The 19397-nt window shown below is 48.4% G+C and overlaps 1 protein-coding gene across 1 annotated transcript in view; it reads left to right on the forward strand.

Moving 5' to 3' along the window:
* The window catches only part of PASK (PAS domain containing serine/threonine kinase), a 48284-nt gene extending 32630 nt beyond the window's left edge, over nucleotides 1-15654 (forward strand). The window contains exons 13-18 of the mRNA XM_011996381.1: nucleotides 6066-6191; nucleotides 6306-6440; nucleotides 9036-9235; nucleotides 13094-13227; nucleotides 14227-14373; nucleotides 15027-15654. Of these exons, the coding sequence (XP_011851771.1) occupies nucleotides 6066-6191; nucleotides 6306-6440; nucleotides 9036-9235; nucleotides 13094-13227; nucleotides 14227-14373; nucleotides 15027-15184 (900 nt within the window). The 3' untranslated portion in view covers nucleotides 15185-15654. The remainder of the gene's footprint in view (nucleotides 1-6065; nucleotides 6192-6305; nucleotides 6441-9035; nucleotides 9236-13093; nucleotides 13228-14226; nucleotides 14374-15026) is intronic.
* The last annotated feature ends 3743 nt before the right edge of the window (nucleotides 15655-19397 follow it).

The following is a 19397-nucleotide window of genomic DNA, read 5'->3' on the forward strand; positions in this document are numbered from 1 at the left end:
TCCCCTGCCGTCACTGTGCTGGTGGTTAGCTGGTGACGGAGAGCAGAGATGGGCACACGTCCCCTGCCGTCACTGTGCTGGTGGTTACCTGGTGATGGAGAGCAGAGATGGGCATACGTCCCCTGCCGTCACTGTGCTGGGCAGGGTGGGAGAAGCCAGGGTGTTGGGAGGTTGATCCTGTACAGTTTATTAGAACTAGCTTTATGGGTGGGATGCAGTGGCTCACTCTTGTAATCCTAGCACTTCAGGAGGCCGAGGCCAGAGGATTTCTTGGCCCAGGAGTTTGAGACCAGCCTGGGCAACATAGTAAGACCTCGTCTCTACAAAACGTTAAAAAATTAGTCTGATGCAGAAGAATCACTTCATCCCAGGAGGTTGAGGCTGCAGTGAGCCGAGATCATGCTGTTGCACTTCAGCCTGGGCAACAGAGCAAGACCCTATCTCCAAGAAAAAAAAAGCCAAAAACAACAACAAAAAGCTTTGTGGTGAATAAAAATGACTTTCTTTTTTCTTCCCAGCTGTAGAGGAAAAGAGAATTTTTAGAAATCTTTCTGAGTTTTTTCCCCCAGCGTTTAGGATGACATGCTATTTCAGGGTTAACCATTAATATCCCAGTAGTTATTAAGAGAAAGAGAGCAGGCCTGAGACATATAAAGCTTATGACATGTGAGAGAAAATGGCAGAACACTTGAATATGTAGAATATGAGACACCTATTGTTTTCCAGCTAATGCTCTGAGTTATTTAGGCAAATACTTAAATGCAGGATGCACAAATCATAAGTGTACATTGTTAGGGACTTTCAGCAACTGGACACACACACCACCAACACCCAGATCAAGATGCAGAATTTCCCCAGCATCTCAGGAGCCCTTCTGGGCACAGACCCCAGGGTACCCACTCTCTTGGCTTTTAACATAATCAGGCTTGCCTATTTCTGGACATTCTATCTATTTATGTAATGCTCTAATGATGTGAGCTCCAATGATGTTGTGTATCTTTTTGTGTGCTTGTTCACCATCTGCATATTTTCTTTGATGAAATCTTTTCAAACCTTTGCCAGCTTTTAAAAATTGGGTTTTTGAGGCCAGGTGCAGTGACTCACGCCTGTAATCCCAGCACTTTGGGAGGCCAAAGCGGGAGGATCATGAGCTCAGGAGTTCGACACCAGCCTGGCCAACATAGTGAAACCCTGTCTCTACTAAAGATACTAAAAATTAGCTGGGCATGGTGGCACGCACCTGTAATCCCAGCTACTCAGGAGGCTGAGGCAGGAGAATCACTTGAACCTGGGAGGTAGGGGTTGCAGTAATTCGGGATCGTGCCATTGCACTCCAGCCTGGGCAACAGGGAGAGACTTCATCTCAAAAAAAAAAAAAAAAAAAGGATTTTTAAACAATATTGAATTTTAAGAGTTCTTTATAATTTCTAGTTACTATTCCTTTATCTGATAGGGAATTTCACCCAGTCTGTAGCTTGTCTTTTCATTCTCTTAGCAGTGCCTTTTGGAGAGCAGAGGTTTTTAATTTCGATGAAGTCCAGTTTATCAATTTTTCTGTTATGGATAATGCTTTTGGTATCCTATATAACCCAAAGTCACAAAGATTTTCTGTTTCCTCCTACAAGTTTTATAGCCCTCGGTTGTACATTGAGGTCTGTGAGGCAGTAGGAGTTGGTTTGGTGTGTGGTGCAAGCCATGGCTGAGGCTTACCTTGTACACGTGAATTTCTACTAGTTTGGCACCAGTTGTTGAAAAGAATCCTTTCTCCGTTAGATGATCTTGGTAGCCTTGGCAGAAATCAATTGACCATATGTGTGTGGGTCTGTTCAGTTCACCAGTCTGTGTCGATGCACCTGCCAATGACTGCAGCTTCATAGTGAATCTTGAAACTCCATCCGTTTTCAAGACTGCTTTGAATATCCTAAGTCCTTTGCTTGTTCATGTAAATTTTAGAATCAGCTTGTTGATTTAATTAATTAATTAGTTTTGGAGAAGACAGGGCCTTGCCCTGTCACCCAGGCTGGAATGCAGTGGTGCGATCATGGTTCACTGCAGCCTCCACCACCTGCGCCCAAGCGATGCCCAGTAGCTGGCAGCCTCCCAAGTAGCTGGCACCACAGGTGTACACCACCACGCCCAGCTAATTTCTTAATTTTTGTAGAGATGAGGTCTTGCTGTGTTGCTCAGGCTGGTCTTGAACTCCTGGCCTCAAATGATCCTTTCACCTTTGTGTTTCAAAGTGATGGGATTACAGGTGTCAACCATGGTTGATTTTTTTTTTTTTTTTTTTTTTGAGATGAATTCTTGCTTTGTTGCCCAGGCTGGAGTACAGTGGCGTGATCTCGGCTCACCGCAAGCTCCACCTCCCAGATTCATGCCATTCTTCTGCCTCAGCCTCCTGAGTAGCTGGGACTATAGGCGCCCGCCACCACGCCCGGCTATTTTTTTGTATTTTTTAGTAGAGACGGGGTTTCACCGTGTTAGCCAGGATGGTCTTGACCTCCTGACCTCATGATCCACCCGCCTCGGCCTCCCAAAGTGCTGGGATTACAGGCGTGAGCCACCGCGTGCCCAGCCGATTGATTTTGTTAATAATGCCTGCTGGGATTTTATTTGGATTTGTATTGTCCCAGCTATTCAGGGAGAAGTCACACATTGATCGAATCTTCCGTGCCATTTACTTAGGTCGTGTTTGAATTTTCTCATCAATGGACTGCAGTTTTCAGCATATGAATCCAACATATTTTGTTAGGTTTATCCCTAAGTGTGTCATATTTTGGATGCTGTTGTAAGTGGTATTGATTTTCAATTTTAATTTCCAGTTCGTCATTGCGAGTATATAAAAATACGATCTATTTTCTGTGTTGACTTTGTGTCCTGCAAACTTGCTAAACTTTTTTTGGTAGATTCTTTGGGATTTTCTACATAGACAGTTGTATTATCTGTAAATGAGGAGTTTATCACCTCCTTTCTAATCTCTATGCCATTGATTGGTTGGTTGATTGATTGCCTTATTGCACTGGCCAAGACTTCCAGTAAAATATGAGCTAGGAGTGGTGAGAATGGACAGCCTCGCTTTGTTCCCAATCTTAGAAAGAAAGCCTTAAGCCTTTCACTCTTCTCTTAATGGTGAGGTTAACAGTGGGTTTTCTGTAGATGCCCTTTATCAGCTGAGGAAGCTCTCTTCTATTCCTTGTTTGCTGAGAATATTTATTAGGAATGGATGTTGGCTTTTGTCAAGCGCTTTTTTCTGTATTGAGATGATACATTTTTTATTTATGTTGACATGATAAATTATAATGATTGAGTTATGAATGTCGACTCAACCCTGCATTCTTGGGATTGCTCATAAGGTGTTACTGCCCTTTTTCTATATTGCTGTATTCAGTTTGCTAATATCTTGTTAAGCATTTTTGCATCTACATTTATGAGGAATATTGGTTTGTAGTTTTCTAGCAACGTCTTTGTCTAATTTTAGTATAAGCATCATGCTGCCCTCATAAAAATGAATTTGTGGCCAGGAGTGGTGGCTCATGCCTATAATCCCAATACTTTGGGAGGCTGAAGCGGGAGAATTGCTTGAGCCCTGGAATTCAAGACTAGCCTGTGCAACGGAGTGAGACCTCATCTCTACAAAATAATTTAAAAGTTAGCTGGGCGTGGTGGTGTGTGCCTGTAGTCCCAGTTACTTGAGAGGCTGAGGAAGGGGAATGGCATGAACCCGGGAGGCAGAGCTTGCAGTGAGCTGAGATTGTGCCACCGTAAGACTCTGTCTTAAAAAAAAAAAAAAAAAAAACAAGCATCTTGCTTACTGACATGAAGCCACGTGCCCAGCGAGAGCACAGATGAGGCCTCATTGGTGTAGAGGAGGCCCGTGGAGGGCGGGCACACGGTGCCCAATTAGCCAGCCAAGGCCAATGCCCCAGGGGTAGGGCGGAAGTGGGGTGGCATGCACAGGACACCCCAGCCCAGGCCTCTGCTGTCCCTACTTCCCTTCCTCCCCACCCTCCGAGAGAAAAGACAGTTTGGGCCTCAGCCTGAGAGTGTTTTGGCCATTTTGCATTTCCAAAAGGATTTTAGGATCAGCTTGTCAGTTTTGCACAAAAGCCTGCTGAGATTCTCGTAGGAATCACATTGAATCTGTAGCTCACTTTGCAGAGTATTGTCATCTTAACAATATTAAGTCTCCTGATCTGTGAACGTGGACAGTTTTCTATTCATTTAGATCTTTAGTTTCTTTCAATAGTGTTTTGTGATTTCAGTGTGTACAAGTCTCTTGTTCTTTTGTTTAGTCTCCGTTATTTTTATGTCTCGTTTCTTCTTTTTCCCAGGTTTTCCATTTGCTAGAATATATTCGCTGCCGGTTTTTCCAGGAAGGAGTCGTGGGTATTACATTTTCAGTCCTTGTACATATTAAAATGTGTTTATTTCTCTTTCCCTCTCAGAACGTTTTAGACCTGTATCTGTTGTAATCTAGCATTATTTTGAAGTGAATTTTGCTAACAGCAACCTGATTTTTTTTTTCTTTCTTGATTTAAAGTCTTTGTCCTTCAAAATTTTCACCAGGATGTCTTTAGGGGTGTATGTTTGTGTGTGTTTTCTTTATTCTTGCTTGATACGTGGTAAGACTTTGATTTGAATATTTAATGCTTCCTTTATTTTAAGAGGATTCTATTCTTAGATTCCGTTAATTCTTTCCTTCTCCCTCCTCCTGACACTCATTTTAGATGTGCATGGGCACGCCTGGAGGAGCCTGCCCTCTTGTCTCCTTGGCCCTGCAGCTGGACAGGCCGCAGGCCTCTTCACTTAGAGTGTCAGGGCCCCAGCCCTCCCAGAGACTCCTGGCGCTCTGCCGCATCTCAGCAGGCACTACTTCTGCCCCTCAGGACCACAGCCCTGCTTCCCCTCGTCGTCTTGCTTTCCCTCAGTCTTGTCTCTGGCCTTTTGGGCCATGGTGGCCCTCCCGTCAAAGGGTCTTCAGAATTTGTCTCCTTTCATCTCTCACAGGCTGGCACCCAAGCCGCCCCCTTCTCTCCTGATGACTGTGAGATGCCTGGATGTTACCCGGGCTCTGATGGTTCTTTTTGCTCCTGCCCTGGCCCCGACGCCCTCCTGATGCTCCCTTACGCTGCCTGCCCACCCCCTGCCTCCCTCACACCTCCTCACACAGCTCAGGTGCGCTCTGCTGCAGCCCCGTGCTCCCGCTGCCCTCTGCCTGAAGGACCTTCCCCGAGGCGCTCAGAAGCTGCCTTCCCAGGACTCGCTCCCTCTCCCACCCACCTCACAGGGGCCGCACCCCCGCGGCACTGCCTGCCCCAGCTTTTTCTCCTCCTTGGCACTCATCGTTCCCTGGTGAGTGATCTCTCTCAGCATCTCTTGCTGACACCTGACAGGCCCATCCTGTGGTCGGCACCCACTGGGTTGCCCGTCGCTCCTTCAGCTGTGTGCCGACACCCGACACCCACGTAGCAACAGGTGTTGTGTCCCGTGACAGGATTTTCAGTGACTCACAGTGTTTCTTTTGTGAATGTATCTTTTTCTGTTACACTTTGACTATCATTGACTGTTGTAGCACCTTATGTCTGTCAGTCTTGCTCAACTCTGATTAATCTCAGAGTCAATGTTGAAAATATATCTAAGAGAGATAGCTTTTCTTTATATTTTCTAGTTTTCTGGCTTCTTAGTTCATTTCTTGGCCAGGGCTTCCAGTCCTTGGTTGAGAAGTGACGTGGATGTTCTCTGGGGCATCTGCCCTGAGGCCTCTGGGGCCCTCTCTCCAGCCCAGGTTATGGCTCCCTCAGCTCCACCTGGCTTCTCCATCACACTCATCTGTCCACCTTACAGGATGGGCAGGAATGACGCTGCGTTTCTGGTCAGCTGCTGACCCCCTTCTCTGCTTCCTTGTGCTGCAGGGGTTTACGACTGTGTTTCTTCTTTCATGTCCCTGAGACTTAGGGGAGGCAAATGCAGAGGATGTGTCTGCCACATGGACTGATGGTGCCTCTGGTGTAATGGGATGCTTGAGGACCGGCTCCAGCCATTTCCACCCTCTGTCTTCCTCACAGGTGGTGGTGAAGTTTATTAAGAAGGAGAAGGTCTTGGAGGATTGTTGGATTGAGGATCCCAAACTTGGAAAAGTTACTTTAGAGATTGCAATTCTGTCCAGGGTGCAGCATGCCAATATCATCAAGGTAGATGACGATTTCCTCTTTAGAGATACCCTAACTTGACTCATGTCAAACGTGTTAAATTTGTTGGCTTGAAGATGTTTTGGTAGAGTTGGACTTGGCTTTGTCTCTTCCTAGGTATTGGATGTATTTGAAAACCAAGGGTTCTTCCAGCTCGTGATGGAGAAGCACGGCTCCGGCCTAGACCTCTTCGCTTTCATCGACCGCCACCCCAAGCTGGATGAGCCCCTGGCGAGCTACATCTTCCGACAAGTGAGAGCAGGCCAGAGCCGTGTTGGGGTGAACGCAGGCCTGGGTGCCTGGGTCTGGTGGCTGCAAAGATCAGTGATCCATACTCTGTTCTCTCTCTGAGGTGGATTTAGCCTTCTGTATGGGGATTTCATGGAGTACGATATATATTTTGAGTAGAAAATTCTATGATTGAAGTAGAGAAAGTGAGATTGGGATGAGAAATTCTATGATTGAAGTAGAGAAAGTGAGGATGAGGCCAGATACAGTCCTGGAATGATTGGGAAAGTATGTGTAATGGTGAAGGTTTATTTACATACATAAAATATCCACAACAATCACAAAAATTAACCAAAAGGGTTGGGATGCAGTCAGAGAGTGTCTCAAAGGCATGTGTGTGGCACAGCGGCCTGCAGGCTGTAAGTTCTCACTAAATGGTGGCTGTTCAGTTAATTAACCAGCAAAATTGAGATCCTGACATTCTCATTTTACAGTAAGTATTTGTCTTGATCTGTTTTGTGTCTAATTACGTACTGAATTTTGCCCATTATTTTGTCGGAATGGGAGCGTGATGATCAAAATAGGAAGGCATCGTAGCAGAGGGAGAGGAGGAAGAAACGGTAACGCGGGTTGGGTTTTAAGGAGAAGGTGGTGGTTCCATCCTGTTCTGCTCCCAGCTCCCCTGAAAGAATTGGAGAAATACCAGCAAAGAGCTGTGTAGACAACTCACATTTGCTCTTGGATTGTTTGCTGGGGACGATTCAATGTCTAATGACGGCTTCCGTGAATCAACATTTCTTCCTCAAAGCTACACACTGTCAGGGGTTGTTGGGTTTCTGAAGTTTAGTTTCTCAGGCTCCTACTTGTAAGTTTCAGATATTATGGTTCTGCCAAAAAAAGGTCACCTCTCTCCCTCTTCCTGTGTTGGAAGATGACCTCCTCCCTTTAATTTGTGTCAAGGACTTGTTTCTGAAACTTTACAGCAAATAGAGTATCTGTATGAGGTAACGTTGAGGGTCACTTGTTAAAAGCTCCTTTCTGACAGTTGTTTATTCTGGGACTAGTGAGACACATAATTATGGTGTTCTATACCCTAACGTTTTTGCCAAAAGAATCTCTACCCCTTTTGTAAATATATAGACATAAATGTTATTATATATAAATAATAGATTCACAATTTTATAAAGTATATGATCATACATCAGTGTATGTAGGAATCATGCCCGTTCTCAGGGCATTGCCTGTCAGCTCCAGGTTCATCAGGGCCTGCTCAGCAGCGGGGCAGGGGAGCTGGGCCTGGGATCAGCCCTGGCTTGGTTCAGGCAGCTCCAGGGCAGCGCAGCCGGTCCAGGGCATGGAGGCATCTGCAGGAAGAGCAGCTTTCTTCAAGTTGCTCTTTGTCCCTTTGTGGTTAATCTCTCAGTACTAGTTAATAAATCTTAATGAAACTTTCCATGTTCAAGTTCATGTGTGGTTTGTGTCTCCTGACTGGATCCTGACTGATTTGTATATATCTACATATATATGTAAGTATGTATGCATGCATGCTTGTATATGTGTATTTATGTGTGTACAAGTATATGTTGTATGTGTAGGTATGCACACGTGTATATGCAGCTGTGTATATATGTGCACATGTATGTATCTAAATATGTATGTATATATAAATATGCAGGCATGTGTTTATAAATATGCAGGTATGTATACATTTGTGTATATGTGTATAAATATACATATGTTTATTAAATGTAAGTTAATTAATTGGGTTTAGTTAACCTGTGATTAACTATTGCTTCTGATTTGAAAGATACTCATTTGTAAATATAAAATTGTCTCAAAAGATCAACATGATACATCCATGAAATCACTAAGTTGATTGGTACAGTGCCAGTCAGACGTTTAACTCATCCTACTTGAACTAAACTGAAAGGCCGATTTTGCTAGCCTCCGTTATTGGAGAGGCAGAGTGGGCAGGCAGTGGTATGCTGCAGCGGCACCTTCGCGGGAACGAAGCCCATTTCCAGTGTACCCGCTCTAAGTCTGCATCATTGAGCAGCCACACATTTGGGGCAGGGATGGCTGATATGCCATGCTGCTCTCTGAGACACCACTGAGGCTGTGCTCCCAGCTCTGCCCCAGATCACTGCCTGAACTCGGGGCAAGTCACTTTCCCTCCCTGTGAGCTGAGGTTGTCGACTTGGTGCTTTCTCTCAGGCACTTCCCACTTACCACCAAACCTGCACCCATTCACTTGCCTGCCATGAGTGTCTTTGAGCTGTGGCTTTGTGGCCTGTCTGTCTTTCCTCCTGAAATAGGCATGGTGTGCGTTGTGCGGCACACGTCTGCTGGGAAGGTTTTCTCAGCAGCATACAGAACTCACGAGTCTCGTATCGATGTTGCTACCTTGCTGGCTAACGTGGCCGCCCCGGTGAGCACGCCTCCTGGAGAGGCTTTGTTTCCTGTTTGCTTTCAAAAATCTTTCCTGTCCCCAGTTCATTATGAGTCGGAGGTTTATTTTTTCTTTTTCTTTTTTTTTCTTTTTTGGTTCCAGTTTATTTTAAAGGCATATTTTAGTTGAATTGCTTTTTTAAAAAGCCCCCTCTGGCCTCCTGATTCCAGCTAGTGTCAGCGGTGGGATACCTACGTTTGAAGGACATCATTCACCGCGACATCAAGGACGAGAACATTGTGATCGCCGAGGACTTCACAATCAAGCTGATAGACTTTGGCTCGGCCGCCTACTTGGAAAGGGGAAAATTATTTTATACTTTTTGTGGAACCATCGAGTACTGTGCACCGGAAGTTCTCATGGGGAATCCGTACGTATGCTGCTGCGGTGCAGCCTCTCCTCACGTCGTCTGTCAGGACCCTGAGGCCGGCTTGATTTTGGGTGGGAAAATGGCTTCCTTCGCGCCTCTGTGATGAGAGCGTTGAGTGATCAGGGTGATGTGCTGAAAAGTAAGTGGGTAGGCAGGCAAGGTCATATTGGGCAAAGGCACTGGGCGATGGATTTAGGAGTTAATCATTTTATTTTCTCAGCTTTTATTTGTTTGGAGTTCCATCTAATAAAAAGCCAAGAAAAATATTGAAGAGTCCCCCAAAATGGCACTCTTCAAATAAGTGAAGAGGATGCTTTTTAGTTGGGTTTATTTATTTTGATGACAGGAATAATATCTATTTCAATAAAATACCGCGGGGCTGACCGTACAAGGAATCAGGCACTGGATAAAGTCCCGAGGCAGAGGGTTCGTGCTGAAGGCGGAGCCCCTGGCTGGAGGGGCTGTCGCTGCCCAGCCAGATCCCACGTTGCTGGAGTGGGCCAGCTGAGCCTCTGCTCTGCTGTGGGGAGAAGCGGTGTCCTGGGGTGTGTGGCTGAGTTTGCAGCTCTGCAGTCAGGGGAGCCTGTGAGCTGGGGGCTGACCCGGGCAGGGCCTCCTCTTGGGGAACTTAAGAGAGGAAAGCAAGACGGAAAGGAAGATTGTTGTTCATTTGTAGGGCCCGAGTGGAGACTGTCTGCTGACGGTGCTTTCTGCTGCACATGCCTGATCACTGTCTCATCTGCATGTAAACCAAGTGTGTCTTTATGTGTGAAATAGACTTTATTAAATCAGAAACAGACAACTGGTATTTTCTGCTAGCACCTCCACGTATTTTAGAGAGGCGTGGTTGGGACGCGGTGGTGTGGTTGGAACGTGGTGTGTTTGGAACGCGGTGTGGTTGGAATGCGGTGTGGTTGGAACGTGGTGGCGTAGTTGGCACGCGGTGGCGTGGTTGGAACGCGGTGTGGTTGGAATGCTTCTCTAGGTGAGTTCATGGCTGGAGGGTCGGATGTTCATGGCACGAGGGTCGGATGTTCACGGCACTGCTTGGACCCTCCCGCCTGCTGCTGCAGCGCTCTGCTGCACTGCCCATATCTGCTCCATGCGGTTCTCTAGGAGGGAAGCTGATGATGCCCTCACAGGACAGGCGCACAGGGTCCCTCACAGACCTGCTTGGAGCTGCACCTGACCTGGTGGCCTGAGGTCAGAGCGTTTGCTTGCAGTTGCCACGCGAGCTCCATGCCATGCCTCGGGCTCTCGGGAGAGCCTCAGCGCCTGACAGGAGCGGCCTGGGCCCTGGATCCGGTGTCTGCTTAGGCCATGTTTCATCAGTCAGGAGGTGCAGGTTCCAGGCTGCGCACCCTGAGTCCTCAGAGCCCAGCAGCCTTGGCCTGCGCCAGCCTCTCCACGCCAGGCAGCATTGAGCTCTTCTGGGCCTGGATGCCCTGTGTGCAGAGTGTGGAGGAAGTGTAAATGGGCTCTTCCCTGCTAGAACCTCCATGCATCTTCAGAGCCACCAAACGGCATGAAATATTGAAGGGAGTTAGTCTATGAAGTGACTTGGAGTTTCCCTTCAGATCTAGTTTGGTTGCCCTGGAGCCTGGTAGGCGCTGGTGGGCTCTGCCTCCCTTGCAGTGGCTATCGTGTCCTCTGTGCGGGAGGGAACTGCCTGTCCCCTGTCCACTGACCCATGATGCCTGCTGCATGGCTTGTCACCCCTTCCTGCACCCAGGCCATGAAGCTTGGGGAGGGTGTGGGGGGGATCCAGCCTGGGTGAGAGCTCAGTGCTGCTTGGCCACCTTGCCCTTGCCTCCCAGAGCTGTGGCTCCCACCCTCTTCCTGAGCACCTGCCCTGCCAGGGCTCTGCCCTGCCTCCTGGCCCCTCCTTTCTGGCTGTGAGCGGTGTGCTGCTCCTGGGCCTGCTGGGCTGCAGGCCTCTTCTCGGGAGCTCCTTCCTCCCTCCAGCGTCCTCTCCCCATCTCCCTGGGTGAAAGGGTTTCTGAGTTCTGATTCTCAATCCCATCCTCAGGGACCTGGCTTCTGTCTTGTCATCTTCATCTCCGTCTACTCCACGGTCAGCAGACTGTGGCTTAAGTCCCCATCCCCCTTCCTCAGGCCCTGGCAGCCGCCATTCTGCTTTCTTCTCTATGAATCTGACTACTCTAGGGACCGGCTATGTGTGGAATCATACAGCATTTGCCTTTTGGCGACTGGCTTATTTCACTTAGCATAAAGTCCTCAAGGTCGATCCATGTTGTGGCCTGTGCCAGCATCTTCCTTTTCGAGGCTGAATTTGATTGCGTTTTCTGGATGTGCTGTACTTACTCAGTCATCTGTCAGTGGACATTTGGGTTGCTTCTACCTTTGCTTGCATCTTTATGTTGTTCGTGATGCTGCTACAAACGTGTTTGCAAACATCCCCTGCCTCTTGTTTCTATAAATAAAGTTTTATTGGGATGGAGCTGTGCTCATTTGCTTATGTGTTGTCTGTAGCTGCCTTTGTCCTACATGACAGAGTTGAGTTGCAACGGGGACCATGTGGCCCAAAACCTGAAATATTTACTATTTGACCCTTTACAGGAAAAGTTTGCCGACCTCTGTTCTAGTCTATTGGATATTTCTCTTCGTCTTCTAAAAGTCTCGAAATCTAAAAAACAGAAACAACACAAAAACAAAAACTGCCGAATCTGATTTTCTTGCTGTAGCCCCTACAGCTCTCATCCATCCCCTCAGTTTCCCTGTGGTCTGTGCTAGTGACCCCACCACCCCCCTGACTCAACCTGGTGGCCTGACTCTTACCCACGCTGCTGCTCTGGCCTCTGTGATCTGCCGTCTTGAGCCCTGCCCTCCCCGCCCAGCCCCTCATCTCTGAGTCCAGCCCAGGGCTCTGTCCGTGCCACTCTTCACTGCTGTGGTTTCTCTGGCTCCCTTGTCTAATTCCAGTTCTGGGAAGAGGCTGCTGCTTCCCAGACCTCTTCTGGGGACAGACCCCCAGCTGCGGACCCAGAGGTGCATGGCCTTGGCCAGTGCAGGGGCAGGGCCGTGGGTGCAGGTGACCTGGCTCCGGAGTGTGCTTGGCAGTACCTTCACCTCACCAAGCCTTGCTCTTCTTCTGTGTAAAATGAAGGTAATATTTATCTTGCTAGGTTGTTGTGAGGATTTGGGTTAAGCCATGTAAAATGCTGGTACAGCGTTGGCATCTCTAGGTACCCAATAAATGGTGGCGTGGATGAGGATGTTTACGGTGATAGGAAATAACAATAGTCCTTTGGGTGTCTTCTCCCTGAAGCTTGCTCCTCCAGTTGGCCCATTGTGTGAACACCCGCCTTCACCACGTCCTTCTTGTTTGCTTTCATCCTTTGGTACTTCTGCCTGTTCAGTCTCGTCCTGCAGCACCTTCACATTGTCGCCACAGTGATCTTCCTAAAGGGCATGTGTGTCAGTGGTCACACCAAGCTGAACATGCCCGATCACGTCTGAAGGGCACGTGACCCTGTTCTGAAGTGGCCTGCGGCTCCTGTGGCCCTCAGCAAAGCCAATGGATGTGTACTCTGCTTCCTCCAGGAAGCCCTCCCCCACCTCTGGTGGACACGTCCTGTGGTTGGTGTCCACAAGGAAGTTCCTGATTAGCCTCGGAGCTGCCCGAGGGCCTCTCCACTCCTGGCACATGGCCTGGTGGCTGGCCTGGGGCAGAAGTGCATGGAAATGGAGGGCGTGTTGGAGGGGTGGAGTGACCCTCCTGGGAAACTGCTGCCTGGCCTGTGCGCCAGTCGGGAAGGGCCGTGGTGCTTCCCACGGGCGGGCTTGGCAAGCCCGTGCTGAGCGCTGTGGCATCCTGATGCCTCCTCCTCCTCACAGCTACAGAGGGCCGGAGCTGGAGATGTGGTCTCTGGGAGTCACTCTGTACACGCTGGTCTTTGAGGAGAACCCCTTCTGTGAGCTGGAGGAGACCGTGGAGGCCGCCATACACCCGCCATACCTGGTGTCCAAAGGTGAGCAGGAGCCGCAAGTGGTAGACAGACGACGCTGTCCTTAGAGACCAGCCACTTTTTTTTCCCATTTCCTCATTCCTCAGTGTATCTCTCTCCATATCAATAGTCTCATTTGTTTCTTTTCTATTCACCAAATAATTTGCATATGACTTTAAAACATCTTGATAATTTAGGTTTTTTGTTTTGTTTTTTTTTTTTGTTTTTTTTTTTGAGACAGAGTCTCCCTCTCTGTCGCCTAGGCTGGAGTGCAGTGGTGCGATTTTGGCTCACTGCAAGCTCTACCTCCCAGGTTCATGCCATTCTCCTGCTTCAGCCTCCCGAGTAGCTGGGACTACAGGCGCCCGCCACCATGCCCGGCTAATTTTTTGTATTTTTAGTAGAGACGGGGTTTCACTGTGTTAGCCAGGATGGTCTCCATCTCCTGACCTCGTGATCCACTCTCCTCAGCCTCCCACAGTGCTGGGATTACAGGCGTGAGCCGCTGCGCCTGGCCGATAATTTAGTTTTTTTTAATGTTCCCCTTTGGATCTTAGAGGCCCTCTTATGAGAAACACACTTGCAGTCAGGACAGTGAGGCTCCAAGTGGCCCTGTTGAGTTGGTGCCTACATGGTTAAAGGAACTGGGGCCTGAATCCAGCCAGATGCAAGGCTGGGGGCTCCTCTCAGCTTGTGCCGGCGTCCCCTCACCTGTCATGTTAACCCCGTGTTATTCACAGCTCTGCATAGCTAGAGCCCCTGAGAACAGACCAGTTAGGAACCTCTGCACTGCCTGATTTTGGTTGAGTGAGATGGCATCTTGAACTCCAAGCTTTCATGTCAGAGGCAGTGAGTGTTTCCTGCAGCTTCTCTCCAAGCACAGCTGGACCCTGCACTAGAGGTCCCTGGGCCGCCTCCTGCCCAGTCAGAGGCTCTGCGGCGAGTGGTGGGCACCCAGGAATCTGAGATGTTCTCCACTTCATCCCAATCTGGATTTACCATCTGTGTTCTTTGTGTCCCTAGAACTCATGAGCCTTGTGTCTGGGCTGCTGCAGCCAGTCCCTGAGAAGCGCACCACCTTGGAGAAGCTGGTGACAGACCCGTGGGTAACACAGCCTGTGAATCTTGCTGACTACACATGGGAAGAGGTGTGTCAAGTAAACAAGCCAGGTGAGACTTCTCAGCATCCCTCCGCCCCGTGTGACTTTGCTTGGAATAACGAGGTCCCCAGGCTGCCTTCCTAGGTCAAAAGGAGGAAAAGGAGGCTCTCTCCCCCATAGGCTCTCTCCCCCATGCTGCCTTGGACACAAATGTCAGGGCTTATAGCTGACCTGTCACCTGTGAGAGGGGGTTTGATTGTGTCCAGAGGCGTCTGGACACACTGGGGTTCAGGGTGTGGCTTTGGGCCTTGGAGGGTGGGCAAGTGCCATGGGAGCTCCTGGCAGAAGGGGTCAGAACCCTCAAAGATGGTTTGAGGAATGCAGCTGGTGATGGTCTGATTGGGCCGAAGGAGAGGATGAGGCCACTGATGCTGAGTGTGATTCTCTAGCAGCCTGGGGGGCCCAGGGCTCTTCAGACAAGGCTCTGGCTACAGAGCCACAGAGCCAAAACTGTTGCTCAGAGCATTTGGACCAAGCTGCTGTTGACGGCCCTGGGCTTAGATCCCTACCTTGGCAGGATCTGCACTTCCAGGACATTGCCAGTTGGATTTCTGAGGGCCCCGCCTGTAGGCTCTTGTTCTAGGACTTCTTGCGGTGAGAAGCAAAGTATTTTAGAACCTTAAGATGTTAGTACGTGATACAGTTACCTTCTTCTTTCTTCAGAAAGTGGAGTTCTGTCCGCTGCGAGTCTGGAGATGGGGAACAGGAGCCTGAGTGAAGTGGCCCAGGCTCAGGAGCTTTGTGGGGGCCCCGTTCCAGGCGAGGCTCCTAACGGCCAAGGCTGTTTCCATCCCGGGGATCCCCATGTGCTGACCAGCTAAGCACCAGCTTCTTGCTGCTTTTCTCCACTTGGTTTGGAAAATCATAGTTTTCAGCTCCATCTGTTTGGAGAAAATACATTCTCAAGCATCCCCAGTTCACCTTCTAAAAACTCATGTCCAGGTTTGATAAATGCCAGAACAGAAGACAGTGATGCTGTATTATTTTAGGCTTATTACATAGATTTGGAAATAACTTTTTCCATGACCTAGAAAAAAACATTCCAGTGTTCACCTGTTTTATATTATTAAAGGACTTTTAATTTGTGAGCCTCTGAAGGCTGAGTTTTCTCTTTCTACTTTTGTAGATGTGTGTGTTCTGTTTCCTCTGACTTGGCACATGCTCATCTGAGTGATGGATGTGACGGATATGTGAAATTTGTAGAACTGGTTAGTCAAACGGCCAGACTATTTCATTAATGTATTTCCTCAAACGCTTTTCAAATTAAAGCACCTTTGTTAGTAAACAGTTATCCTGACTTGGATGTTGTGAACTGTTCCTGTGTGCTAAATGTGAGAAATGCTTGATTTCCTCATTTTTCCATTTGTGCACCCCACTTGCCACAGCTGGAGAGAAGTCTAGCCTTGGCCATTCTGGGGTTCTTTTTACAAGCAGGCCCTGCCGGGGGTGGGTCTAGGGCTCTGAAGCTTACTCCCATCTGGTTAGACTAGGGAGGGTGGTGTTCTCAGGGACCTCCTTTCTGTCTGGGCTCTGTAGCAAGACTCTGCTGTCAACATGTGACTGGCTCACTGCCAGCAGTCCCCAAACATCCCATGGCTAGCCAGCTCCCACCTCTGTCTACGGGAGGGGTTTCCTGACCCAGCCCCCACCTCTGGTCTATGTGAGGGGCTCCAGCCCTGTCTATTGCTCAGGGCTGCTCAGGTCCCAGGGTGTTTCTCAGACACTCAACTGGCTGCTTCCCTCTCTTAGGCTCCAGTCTATCCCCCCTCAGACAGACTTGGCTAGGTCAAATACTTACAATTGTTTTATTTCACGTCTGTGTTAGAGAGGAGGGCATAGCTAGAGGTGAGAGCAGAACCTTTCATTTTTTGTTCCCTGCTGAGACAGTAGGAAAAAACCCAAAACCTAAACCCCCACCCTCTTCCCACATCTCATCACTTGCAGGCTGTTTTTCCACATTGTGAGACTCCTGCCCAGAACCCTCTGGAAGCTGCCTGGGGGCCAGGCTGCCCCTAGCGTGGTTCTGAGCTATTTCTAGTGGTTATTTAGGAGGCACTCAACTGTTTTAGGATGATCAGAGCAAATTTTAGTCCCATCTAGTAGGATATGGGATATTGCCATCCCTTTCTTCAGAAAGTGCTGCCTGAGCCTCGCTGCCACCACAAGTGACTGAAGGAGTTGGTAGGGAGTTGTGGGAGGAGGATCCTTCTCTATCAGGGACATTAAAGGTACCAGGGTTTTAGAGGTGTGTAGTAAAGTCAGTGATGTTTACTCTTCAGAATTCAAATGAGTTTTCTGATGTTTTAAGAACTCTACTTTGTAGTGTTTATGATGCTTATAACACAGAGGATGTTATAGAATGGTGTGTATTTATTTATTTAGAGACAGTCTCACACTGTCACCCGGGCTGGAGTGCAATGGTGCGATCTCGGCCCACTGCAACCTCCGCCTACCAGGTTCAAGCAATTCTCCTGCCTCAGCCTCCCAAGTAGCTGGGATTACAGGTGTCCACCACCATGCCTGGCTAATTTTTTGTATTTTTAGTACAGATGAGGTTTCACTATGTTGGCCAGGCTGGTCTCAAACTCCTGACCTCGTGATCCACCCACTTCGCCCTCCCAAAGTGTTGGGATTACAGGCGTGAGCCACCGCGCTTGGCCAGAATGGTGTTTTCAGAGAGGTGTTTAATGGGTTGAGAATGCGAAGTCCCAGCTTTCCAAGAACTGTTATTTCTTTATAAGAAACAATAATTAAAGCTCATCTGACTTGATGGCAGTGGAAGGTCTGGTACTTTGCAAATGTTCTTTGCAGAAAGAACCCAGAGAGGAAAGTTCTGAGGCTGAGGCTGACAATTTTTCCACTCCATTTTTTTTCTTTTTTTTTTTTTTTTAAGATGGAGTCTCACTCTGTCGCCCAGGCTGGAGTGCAATGGTGCAATCTCGGCTCACTGCAACCTCCATCCCCTGGGTTCAAGCAATTCTCCTGCCTCAGCCTCCCAAGTAGCTGGGATTACAAGTGTGCATTACCACGTTACCCGGCTAATTTTTATATTTTTAGCAGAGATAGGATTTCACTATGTTGGCCAGGCTGGTCTCGAACTCCTGACCTCAGGTCATCCACCCATCTCAGCCTGTTAAAGCGCTAGGATTGCAAGCATGAGCCACTGTGCCCAGCCCACTGCATATTTTTAAAGTATGGTTCAAAAGAGCAAAGTTTTCACACAAGACTGAAGGTGATGTCAATTTTTTTTTTTTTTTTTGAGACATACTTTCACTCTTGTTGCCCAGGCTGCAGTACAATGGCACAACTTTGGCTCACTGCAACCTCCACCTCCCAGGTTCAAGCGATTCTCCTGCCTCAGCCTCCTGAGTGAGGTGGGACTACAGGTGCCCGCCACCATGCCTGGCTAATTTTTGTATTTTTAGTAGATAACGGGGTTTCACCATGTTCACCAAGCTGGTCTTAAAACCCCTGACCTTGGATGATCTGCCCACCTCGGCCTCTCAGTGTTGGGATTACAGGCGTGAGCCACCGCACCTGGCCTCATGTCAATTTTTCATAGTAATCCCTGTGTCCCAGCTGTCATTTTATTTCTAGAGCTAGATAACCTGTTCAGGTTCCTTGATTCTTTCCAGGGAGTTGGTGTGGCTCATGGGATTTTCTTAGGCTTTTGGTGTAGCAGTAACACAATTTATTGTGAGATGTTGACAGCTAAGTATTTTGAGAAGAAAATTACAGTAACAAACAACAAAAGCAACCAATTTTTTTTTTTTCTTCTGAGATAAGGTCTTGCTCTGTTACACAGGCTGGAGTGCAGTGGTGCAATCACGGCTCACTGCAGCCTCAACCTTGTGGACTCAAGTGATCCTCCCACCTCAGGCTCCTGAGTAGCTGGGACTAAGGTGCAGGCCACCGCTCCCGGCTAGTTTTTGTTTTTTGTAGAGACAGGGTTTTCCTGTGTTGCTCAGGTTGGTCTTGAACTCTTGAGCCCAGGCGATCCTCTTACCTCAGCCTCTCAGAGTGCTGGGATTACAGGCGTGGGCCACTGCACCCTGCCAAAGCAACCAATTCTTTAGTTCTACACAGACTGGAACCTTCCTTTTCTTTGATATAATCCTTTTGTCAAAAGATAGTTTTACAGAAACAGTTTAGCACCCAACTCCGTGCCTGGCGCAGAGCAGATATGTAAATGTGTACCCATGCAAGAATCAAATCCTTTATGTCAGTCCAGAATGAAGTGGGTAAAACAAGAAATGCCTATAAATTAAGGCTTTGGTGGCAGGATTTAGGCAGCTGAGAAAGCACACCTTTTTCTTCACAAGCATCACCTTTTGAAAGATGCCTACGCTCTTATCCTCAAACATGTCGAGAGAGGAAATTTAAGAATGAATACACATTGGGCTGTAACTTTACTGTATTTCATCCTAACAGGGAACCAGACCTCTAAGTTGGGAAGACTGTTGCTCATAAAGGGAAATGTCCCATAATTCCTGTCATTTTACTTGGGTCTTTTAAAAACGGCAAATTCTCATCTTCCACTGGCTGAGAGTAAAAAAGAAATAAAAGCGGTAAAGACTTCTTTTTGTGCGTAGGTGGCCCCGCTGTTCACGGTGAATACAGATTTTTACACAATGAAATCTTAAATATCTCTATCTGGAACGGAATCCGTTTTTCCTGCCTCGGGAAGGATTTCTGCGCTCTCGGGTGAAGTTCCTGAAGCAAGGAACCAGTTCCCCTCTCCCTGTATCTACCTGTCCCCTTGAGAGGAATTCTCAGGTCACCTGAAACACGAGTATGGGCCAGGACGACCCATTCGTTCACCCAGCCCAGAGCTCTGCGAAGCGGGACACGGGCAGTGCAACGGGAACGACCGGACGCCGACGCCCCCGAGGACTGAGGCCGCGGGAGAGGAGGCGGGGCGGTGACGGGCGCGACTCCGGCCTCCCGGCTTTGCGGAGGGGCGGCCCCGGGACACCCGAGCCCCGCGGGGTCGTGAGGGCTCAGCACAGCTACGGACCGGAACCATGATCCACC

Source organism: Mandrillus leucophaeus, unplaced genomic scaffold (assembly GCF_000951045.1).
Source record: "Mandrillus leucophaeus isolate KB7577 unplaced genomic scaffold, Mleu.le_1.0 Scaffold510, whole genome shotgun sequence".
Classification (NCBI taxonomy): domain Eukaryota; kingdom Metazoa; phylum Chordata; class Mammalia; order Primates; family Cercopithecidae; genus Mandrillus; species Mandrillus leucophaeus.